The 10,878-nt window shown below is 44.3% G+C and overlaps 1 protein-coding gene across 1 annotated transcript; it reads right to left on the bottom strand.

Moving 5' to 3' along the window:
- Window positions 1-3,054: 3,054 nt before the first annotated feature.
- On the bottom strand, window positions 3,055-10,563 carry LOC125465639 (WAP, Kazal, immunoglobulin, Kunitz and NTR domain-containing protein 1-like). Its single transcript, XM_048559365.2, has 2 exons — window positions 10,298-10,563; window positions 3,055-7,085 (listed from the first exon to the last, which is right to left on the bottom strand). The coding sequence occupies exons 1-2, from the start codon at window positions 10,544-10,546 to the stop codon at window positions 5,595-5,597; spliced, it is 1,740 nt and encodes a 579-aa protein (XP_048415322.2). The 5' UTR covers window positions 10,547-10,563; the 3' UTR covers window positions 3,055-5,594.
- Between the last annotated feature and the right edge of the window lie 315 nt (window positions 10,564-10,878).

The raw sequence follows: 10,878 nt of genomic DNA, 5'->3' as shown, positions 1-10,878 counted from the left end.
GGGTAAACAGCTCCAATCTATTCAGCTCCTCCCTGTAGCTCAAATCCACCTACCCTGGCAACATTCTTGTAAATATTTTTTTGAACCCTTCAAGTTTCATAACATACTTTCACAACAGGGAGACCAGAATTGCACGCAGTATTCCAATTGTGGCCTAACCTGGTAAGGGTGGCAGGTTCCTTCCCTAAAGGATATCAATGAACCAGTTTGGTTTCACAATCATCATTATTAACTCTTAATTCCACATTATTATTAAATTCAAATTCCACCATGTGACATGAAATAATGGGAACTGCAGATGCTGGAGAATCCAAGATAATAAAGTGTGAAGCTGGATGAACACAGCAGGCCAAGCAGCATCTCAGGGGCACAAAAGCTGAGATGTTCGTGACACCACCCACGCCCTCCACCTCCTCTAGAACTTCCAATTCCCTGGCCCCCAACACCTCATTTTCACCATGGACGTCCAGTCCCTGTACACCTGCATTCCTCATACAGATGGCCTTAATGCCCTCCGCTTCTTCCTGTCCCGCAGGCCTGAACAGTCCCCCTCCACCGACACCCTCATCTGCCTAGCCGAACTCGTCCTCACCCTCAACAACTTCTCTTTCGATGCCTCCCACTTCCTACAGACAAACGGGGTGGCCATGGGTACCTGCATGGGCACAAGCTATGCCTGCCTCTTTGTAGGTTACGTGGAACAGTCCCTCTTCCGCACCTACACAGGCCCCAAACTCCACCTCTTCCTCCGGTACATTGATGACTGTATCGGCGCCGCCTCTTGCTCCCCAGAGGAGTCGGACAGTTCATCCTCTTCACCAACACCATCCACCCCAACCTCAAGTTCACCTGGGCCATCTCCAACACATCCCTCACCTTCCTGGACCTCTCAGTCTCCATCTCAGGCAACCAGCTTGTAACTGATGTCCACTTCAAGCCCACCAACTCCCACAGTTACCTAGAATACACCTCCTCCCACCCACCCTCCTGCAAAAATTCCATCCCGTATTCCCAATTCCTTCGCCTCCACCGCATCTGCTCCCAGGATGAGGCATTCCACTCCCGCACATCCCAGATGTCCAAGTTCTTCAAGGACCGCAACTTTCCCCCCACAGTGATCGAGAACACCCTTGACCGTGTCTCCCGCATTTCTTGCAACACATCCCTCACATCCTGCCCCCACCATAACCGGCCTAAGAGAATCCCCCTCGTCCTCACATTCCACCCCACCAACCTCCGGATACAACGCATCATCCTCCAACACTTCCGCAATCTACAATCCGACCCCACCACCCAAGACATTTTTCCATCCCCATCCTTGTCTGCCTTCTGGAGAGACCACTCTCTCCGGGACTTCCTTGTCCGCTCCACACTCCCCTCCAATCCCACCACTCCTGGCACCTTCCCCTGTAACCGCAGGAAGTGCTACACTTGCCCCCACACTTCCTCCCTCACCCCCATCCCAGGCCCCAAGACGACTTTCCATATTGAGCAGATGTTCACCTGCACATCTGCCAATGTAGTATACTGTATCCACTGTACCCGGTGTGGCTTCCTCTACATTGGGGAAACCAAGCGGAGGCTTGGGGACCGCTCGGTTCGCAATACACAACTGCACCTCCCAGTCGTGAACCATTTTAACTCCCCCTCCCATTACTTAGACGACATGTCCATCATGGGCCTCCTGCAGTGCCACAATGATGCCACCCGAAGGTTGCAGGAACAGCAACTCATATTCCGCTTGGGAACCCTGCAGCCCAATGGTATCAATGTGAACTTCACAAGCTTCAAAATCTCCCCTTCCCCCACCACATCCCAAAACTAGCCCAGTACTTCCCCTCCCCCCACTGCACCACACAACCAGTCCAGCTCATCCCCTCCACCCACTGCATCCCAAAACCAGCCCAGCTCGTCCCCGCCTCCCTAACCTGTTCTTCCTCTCTCCTATCCCCTCCTCCTACCTCAAGCCGCACCTCCATTTCCCACCTACCAACCTCATCCCTCCTCCTTGACATGTCCGTCCTCACCGGACTGACCTATCCCTTCCCTACCTCCCCACCTATACTGTCCTCTCCACCTATCTTCTCCTCTATACATCTTCGGTCCGCCTCCCCCTCTCTCCCTATTTATTCCAGAACCCTCTCCCCATCCCCCTCTCTGATGAAGGGCTCAGCCCAAAATGTCAGCTTTTGTGCCCCTGAGATGCTGCTTGGCCTGCTGTGTTCATCCAGCTTCACACTTTGTTATCCACCATGTGACATGATTGGATTCGAACCAGGGTCTCTGGATGAATAGTCTCGTGACAATACTTATTGGCTCTTGCCTCCCTGACCCGCTGCTCAGACATTCCTTTTTTTTTGCTTCTCCTCACTGAAACAACTTGGAGACATTAAAATAAAAGAAAGGACTGTGCATGCTGGAAATCTGTGCCAAAATTGGATGGCTATCACTCAAGGCAATAAGCAAAAGGTGTTAATAAGGACTAGGAATCAGCACAGGCTTGGTGGGCTGAAGGGCCTGTTCCTGTGCTGTACTTTATTGTGTTACATAGAAACAAAAATTTTTTTCAAGTCCAGTGTCTGTTTTTCAATTCTGAAGAAGGGTCAATGGACTCGAAACATTAACCATTTCTCTCACCACAGATGCTGCCAGACCTGCTGAAGTTTGGCCAGCTATTTCTGTTTTTGTTTCAGATCTCTAGCACTCATAGTTATTCATTTTAATCAAATAGAACATCTGTTTGACATTTGATGCAACACAAACATGAAATGAATTAACATGTTACAGTGTGTGTGCGCGAGACAAAATGTTGACCAGGATAACTGCACATGTCCAATGAAAAGCATGAAATGGATTAATAAATTAAGAGTAGGTGCAATCAAACTTCTGATCTTCTCACCTGAAATATCAAGGACCATTTTATTCAAAATGTGTTCAGCTACAGGGAACATTTCGATATTGATATGCAACAGTATCATAGTTAACTAAGTATTTCAAGATTCTGAAGAGAATACATTTCAGTCCTTCTAACTGTACTTCAAAGGCCATGTTGAATGTCCCACGCTAAATCATTTGTCACCTGCAAATTTCCGTGGCAGGATGCTACCAAGATTGAAAAGCATGGAAGGAAGCTGAGATAAATCAGAAACCACTGATTAGTTAATACCAACCAGAGCTTTAAAGGCCTGGAGGGGGAAGGAGAGACTTTTCTGGCAGAGTCATACAGTTCTGAGGGTTTACGCAGAATGAGAATTGATGGTTATTAAATCAACACAACGAGGACACAGAGAGGAGGAAGATAAGGGTTTGCCAGAGCCTTAGTGGAACAAAAAAGGAAAGGTCAGCCATGCTATAATTGAGAGAGGGAAGAAAAATTGCAACAGGAAAGGAGAGAGGCCAAAAACCTGATGTATGATATAAAAGCTGAATGTGCTGGAGAAACTCAGCTGGTCTGGCAGCATCTACAGAGACACAAAATTGAGTTAATGCTTTGACCCTGGATTCTTCGGAACCAAAAGAAGCTGGAAAATAAAGTGATCTTTACTTACATTCTGACATTAGTGGAAGGACCAGTCTGAGCTTTGCAATAATGTATGTCACTAAAGGGCTCGGTCACAGGCATGGTGGGAAAGATAACCTCCAGATCAAGGGTCGAAGTAATATCATCCAAGAACAGAAAACCAATTGTCTGAACTTTGCATGGATTCAGTATTAGAACCGGTCATTCAACCCTTCAAGTCTATACCCATGCCAGCCACCGTTGACTCCTGTGATCCAATCCTCTCAAATGACCTTTCCTGGCTCACTCCTTGCATCAGTTTGGAGCAAATTACTGCAGATGCAGGAATCTGAACTGAAGCCAAAAAATGCTGGAGGTTGCAGCAGGTCAGGCCAGCAATTTTGTTTTTATTCCTCATATCCTTGTTCTTTCCAACTATTATTTCTTAATGGTATGAATTAACCAAAGCATGGGGCCTTATTTAATGTCCAATGGTGTCCACTATGGTCTTGGATAGAATCTGTCGGTGCTAACTGTTTGAGCTTGACTGAAAGTTCGTGAATAAACAATGACACAAAACCTAGAAGCCAACCTGTCACCTCGTAACTCATTTTCCTTTGACAATAAGCCTAATCACATAAAGATGCACAGTGTTGCTCCCAGCATTGATTTCAGAGAGTACCACTTATGATACAGTTTTGAGGAAGGATCACTGGACCCAAAGTACTAATTCTGTTTTTCTTCCTGCCAGACCTGCTGAGCTTTTCCAGCAACTTCTGTTTTTGTTCCTGATTTACAACATCCGCAGTTCTTTTGGTTTTCACTTATGACAGCTTGATTTTGGGCAGAAAGTAGTCTCACTCAATGGGAAAAACAAATGCCAGAGATTACAGTGAGTCAGACAGCATTTGTGAAGAGACAGCAAGCTAATGTTTTGAGTTTAGATGACTTCATCAAAAATTCTCTGTATGGATGCTATCTGATTCGCTGTGATCTCCAGCATGTTTGTCCAAATGAAAATTCCTGACTAACCACAAGCAAAGGTTACTGTGTTCCTATTTTGGATGCATCTGCAAATAGTGGTGGAAAATGCCTTATGTATAACAGAGGTGAAAGTACTACACGTGCAAATTCATTTATCTGCGGTCTACCGTGATTCAGTAACCAATAAAGCAGTTCCACACACTGTTTTTCATTTTAAATCAGACCATCAAATGTACATAAAGGTTGAAATTCATGTGCACTGTACATGATTATGACCAATGAGATCCCACAGCCGCTGAATGTGTCCATTGCTCATTTCCTATTTGCTTAACAATTATGCAATTAGCCACATTTGGATTTTCCAATGAATGGCATGTGGTTTGTCATTACCATGTTGGTCAACACTGGTTTGGTTGCTGAGTGGACTGCCTGGTAACACAGTCAGGAATATACACAAGGAAGATGCCAGATACAATCCTTTGTTGTCTTTTCAGTTCAAATGCTGTAATTTCCTTCAGTCTCCTTAGGTTGGGGACAAAATCAGTCTGGATCATAACTTGCTGGTGAATGCTTGTAATCATCAAACATAGCATTCAGTTGTGATGCTCCACATGGTCCTCCAGATTGATGTCTCCTCAGAACAATGGCCAATGAGATGAGCTACTCTGTGACTGTGAGTGCCAATATTAGCCTGGCCAAGAGAGACTTAATTATTCAGGAGAAGATAGTGAATTGAATGGAGTAAATAAAGTAAGGAAACTGTTGTGACTGAGCAATTTCATAAATCCCAAATCTATTCCCACTCTCTGAGCTTCTGGGCAAATGACAATCTCTGTATGTACTTTTTCCCTTTAATTCTGTGTTAGGATGTACAATAGAGATCAGTCGACATAGAATAATGCATATTAATGAAGCAGAGATGCCAGGTTTATAAAATATACCGATGCTACACATCTTCCGTCAAACTGGCACTGCCAATGTGGATTGAACTGTTTGCTCATGAACTGTGACTCTTTGCTCAACGTCATGTTAAATGCTCCCATTCAAAACTAGTTGTAAAATAATGTCCCATCTGTTTGGCCATGGTAGCAATATCTATGGGTCATTGCACTTAATCCTGAAAGCGGTGTAAGAGTTCGCAGGTCTTTTTCGCAATGATTTCGTACATCTTTTTAATGCGTTTGTCAGTTACAGTCCGCACATAGCTCTCAGCATCCAGCACAGCCATTCCATCATAGACATCACCCATTACAAGGAGCGGTCCATCTGTCAGGTTAATGTTCGGACAAGGGCAGTTCCAGTCCATGTTGATCATTATCACCTCCAAATGTTTGAAGTCAAAAAACTTAAGCCCCATTTTCTCATCCTTCAGCACCTCGTCCAGTGTAAATCTGGCAACTCCAGAGTCCTGCTCCTCCACAATCTCTGTCACCCTTCCCACAATGGCGTAGTCACTTCTGCAGAAGCTGGGAACTATCTTGTGACGGGGTCTGCACACTTTGCACTGCTGGCTTTTCGGGAAAGGGCAGGTCTCCTCACACACTTCCTTGCTCTCAAAGTTATTCCTGTTGCCCTCACAGCCACCATAAACAAAAGCGTGGCACTGCTTCATCAGTGAATTGTAGGCCCACCGAGCCTCCCACATCTTGCAAGGACCCTGCACAGCAGGAAAGGTGCAGATATTGACCGACTCATTGATACAGGCCAATCGACACTCTTCGTAGGTTTCAAACTGGTTCTTGCTGCCCTCACAGCCTCCAAACATGAATGTGGAGCACCTGCCCATCTTATGGTCATAGAACCATCTGACATATTGACGACCACATTCCCTCTTGTCTGGATCTTTGAAGCACTCTCCAGATGGTAAAGGCTGGGTTTTCCTGGCAGGGCTCTCCACAGAATGTTCCCGTCTGATGACTGACAATGGGAAGTCTGCTCTCAGGAGGCCAGCAGCATTTCTCGCAGTGCATGTGTAGATGCCTGCATCTTCCTGCTGGGTGTTGTAAATAACTAGCTGGCCGATATTGGTGACCACCACATTGGCGTACATTTGATCGGGTCTCATGATGATATTTTCCAGGTAGTCACTCTGTTTCTCCCAGGTGATGTCTGGCCTTGGACGCCCACTGACATCACAGTGAAAGCTCACTGTGCCTCCAACGTAGACGGACTGGTGGAAGGGGTTGGTGTAGAGAGCTGGAGGGATGGAGTCTTCCAAGGACGTGGTTGACGTTGGGTTCACAGTGGTTTCTAAAGGCTGGGGGCTGGTGTTGGGCCAAGTGATGTGATACCGACAAGTCACCACTGTCAGGCTGATGCCCCTGATGCACGCCTCGGCATCCATGTAACATTTATTGTAGTAGGTCAGGCCATCGGAGGCGCAGGTGAAGTTGGGCTCCTTCTCACACCTGTCCTTGCACTTACAAATGGGCTGTCCGTCCCAGATATCACACTCCGAGCCCTGCTGTGTGCACACAATCCTCTCGCATGTTGCCTCTTTGGGTAGGTCCAAGGACGCTAAGCTGCCATCTGCAAACCTTGCTGCCACACAGCTCTTCAGGCCACACACATTCGTGCAACACTTCTCAAAGCTCTGACAATCCTGAAATCAGCAATGGGCACAGCAGTTACCTCGACAGCAATAGACTGGTCACCGACTGGGGACAGATCCCCAAGTTGCCCTTTAACGACACACATTATATACATCTACTGAAGCTCACACAATGGGATGAGGCAAAAGCACCATGTGCTCTCTCAATATCTCCAGTAGTTTCATAGACATTTACAACATATAAAGCTCAGAATCTCTTATTAGCATGGAGTAACATTGGGAAATTGAGGTATATAGACTGTCATATCAGGAAGGATGTTCTATGATGTGCTTGCTATCGGCATGAGACCATTAGGTCTCCCATGTCTGCTGTGGTAACAGGGTGCCTGTAGTCAAGATCCCAGGTTGAATGGGATCTGAGTCAAAGCATTAGGAAGACCTTGATGTCAGCTGGAGTGCCTGGAGTAAAGCATTCATGAAAGATGTGGGAAACGCAGAGGAGAAAATAAACCATCAGAAGGTCGAAAAGAGAGTCCATTGGTGGGAAAACTCATCATTCAGCCTCAGACCAAAGTTTGCCATCGATGCGACTTCGGGAAAGGAGTGCTATCCATCAATCTGTCTCTACTGTCACAAAAGTATTCAACCCAGGTGGGGTACTCACCATGGTCAAAGTCTCCCAAAATGGACGGATGCCATCATAATATCCAGGAAGCCCTTATGCACAGGTAACAAATGCATTTAGTATCCTCTGAATTTCATTTTTTTCTGCAAATGTGTTAATCTCTGCTTTCAAATGCGCCTCTGCTTAAGAAACTAATGCATAATAATCCTTCCATTACTTTACATGAGCATTAGATGTTTGGAACACTCTCTTCCACAAATGGCAGTGGATGCTGGATCAATTGTTAATTTTAAATCTGAGAGAGATTAACTGTTGTTTAGTAAAGGTATTAAGTGATTTGGACCAAAGGCAGGTATATGGAGTTAGACCACAGATCAGCCACAATCTCACTGAATGGCAGAATTATGCTTCTTTTTTGGAATACTCGTTCAATTCTGGCCGCCCGGCTACAGGAAGGATATTGTTAAACTTGAAAGGCTTCTGAAAGGATTTACAAGGAAGTTGCCAGGACTCGAGGATTTGAGTTACAGGGAGAGGCTGAATAGGCTGGGGTATTTTCCCTGGGGGGTGAGGTTATAGGTGTTTATAAACTTATGAGTGGCATGATAGGGTGAACAGCCAAAGTCTTTTTCACAGGGTTGAAGAGTCCAAAACTAGAGGGTAAAGATCTAAAAGGGACCTGAGGGATAACTCTTTCATGCAGAGGGTGGTGTGAGTATGAAATGAGTTGCCAGACAAAGTGATGGAGGCGGGTACAATTACAGCATTTAAAAGGCACCTGGATGGGTTTAGAGGGAAATAGGCCACACGCCAAATGGGACTAGGTGAGGAAATCTGGTTGGCATGGATGAGTTGGACCGAAGGGTCTGTTTCTATGCTGTACATCTCTATGACTATTAGACTACAACAGGTTCAAGGGACTGAATGGCCTACTCCTGTTCCTATGTTCCTATATTGGTTCAGACTAAAACAAAACACCCCTCTCTATTTGAATACATTGACTGGATATTATTGAAATGGTCTTTGCTTTTTGGCCACTTTGACATGTTCCACTATTCATTTAGGTCATGGCTGATGTGTAATTGAACTCCACATTTCTGCCTTTAATTCTAATTTTGTGTTCTTTCATGGGACATGAGTGTCACTGTTGAGGTCAGAATTCTTGTGTTTAGAATATGGAACAAGTCACAGGAAAGAAAGAAGGCATATTTACATTGTGAATTTCACAATATCCCAAAAAACACTTTACAAACAGTTGTCCTAAACTTGGTAATGTGGCAGGCAATTTGTACAAAAGTCAACATGACCAGCTAATCTATGGTTGTGATTTTTGATTGAGGAATAGATATTGGCAGCTGGGAGATGATGATGCAAGATTATTGGTATAGAAAAAGATGGCACTTATGTGGCACCTTCTGCGTCAAGTCAATCTGCTTTAGTACAGTTACAATACTAATTTCGAAATGTCTGAAAAGGTAATGAACATTGACCGCAGGATAGTGCAGTGGCAATATTACTAGATTAGCAATCCTCATTGCACTTGAGACAGTAGGAACTGCAGATGTTGGAGAATCTGAGATAACAAGGTGTGAAGCTGGATGAACACAGCAGGCCAAGCAGCATCAGAGGAGCAGGAAAGCTGACGTTTCAGGCCTAGACCCTTCTTCAGACCCTCCCACTGACATGACCATGTTATTGTGGATCTGGAGTGACCTATAGGTTAGACTAGGCCTGGATCACAGATTTCACTCCCTGAAGGAAATTAATGAACAAAATGGTCTTTCACAACAAATCGATTATAGTTGTCATGACCATGTCACTGCTGGCCAGCCACCAAGCTTTATTTTAATTTATTAAATGGAATGAATATATTAATTTATTAACAACTGAACTCAAATTCCACCAAACGCCATGATGGCAATTCAACACGTATCCTTAGAGCACAAGCCTGAGTCTCGAGATTACTCATCCAGTGATATTGCCATCATATTACCCTGTAGACAATATCTGTCTCTCAACCAGCAAATCACTTAAACAAAAGATTGGCTGGTCACATAGGATTTGTGCAAATTGGCTGTCACATTTTTCGCAGCTTTTTGTAAAATAGTTCTGAGACAAGGGAAAGGCACTGTATAAATGTGCTTTCTTTCTTTTCTGTGAGTTATTCCATAATCTAAACACAGCACTAGAAACAATATTCAGAGAAAGAAACATGTTCTGTTATTTCAGAACTCCAAAATTCCAAAAAGGCAAACTAGATAGTTTCATTACACTTTAATCAGGAACTGCACATGTATTCGGAAAATTCCCTGTAAATCATGAAGATTGAAGACCCAGTAGGTTACTGAAGAGCTCTCCCTAATGGCTATCAAGGCAGATCAAGAGAAAAAGAACTCTTCCCCTTTGACAAAGAAAATTTAAGTCTCCTTTGTGTATCACAAAAGTGAAAACCAACAAATGACAATTTGTAAACTGCATCTACATCACAAACATTTGACAAAAGCCAGCATCAAACTAAATTTTAACCAGTTTGGGAAAGAGCTCTGCAGTATCCCGAATAAACAATAACTTATACTCTATTGCTTAGATCACAGAAACCTGTTAGATAGACTTCTGTTACAGCACTTGTATGTTGTACCTCATCTGCTCTGCAATTCCTTTCGCAGGTGCTCTGTGCATCCACCCACAGGCCAGGCTCGAGATGGTTTGGACAAGCGTGGAAGAGTTTTGCTTGGGGATGTCCAGTGTCCTGTGTTAGGCTCAGCAAAGGTAACAGCCCCAGCATGGTTACCAAGATCTTCGGCTGAACGCCAATTCTAGGTTTCCTAGTGAGCGCTGGTCCCAATCCATTTCTGGCCCACACAAAGAAGTAAATGTCTCCACGCATGTTTGAGCCTAACAAAAAGTTCCCTAAACTTTGCTCTAACTTTTTTGTTTTAAAAAAGTGAGGGGAAAGTCAACAATCAGGCAGTTTAAAAATAGGCTGTTCATTGGTTGATGAAGCATAAAAGACTGTAACCCGAGTAGAGGCCATTGAAAAGATACAAGGTGGAAGTGTCAATGTAAAACTTTTCATCCAGACTTTTTAGTCAGTAAAAACAACATAACAAGGGATGTAGTAAATGAAACATTCATTCAAATAAGAAACGACTGAAAGTATCAGCCTGAATCAAATTATGCTTTTTCTGAATTTTAAAAGTTTATTTAAAAATAAGATTA

Source organism: Stegostoma tigrinum, chromosome 30 (assembly GCF_030684315.1).
Source record: "Stegostoma tigrinum isolate sSteTig4 chromosome 30, sSteTig4.hap1, whole genome shotgun sequence".
In the NCBI taxonomy this organism is placed as follows: Eukaryota; Metazoa; Chordata; class Chondrichthyes; order Orectolobiformes; family Stegostomatidae; genus Stegostoma; species Stegostoma tigrinum.
Note: the sequence above shows the minus strand (reverse complement) of the source record. Positions and strands in the feature narration are given on the sequence as shown.

Bases quoted from the DNA above. Each gene is read 5' to 3' on its own strand.
- LOC125465639 (XM_048559365.2), bottom strand. From the start codon at position 10,546: ATGCGTGGAGACATTTACTTCTTTGTGTGGGCCAGAAATGGATTGGGA. The intron at 7,086-10,297 runs GTACAACATACA...TGCTGATTTCAG, and splicing joins GGAATTGCAGAGCAGATGAG to GATTGTCAGAGCTTTGAGAA.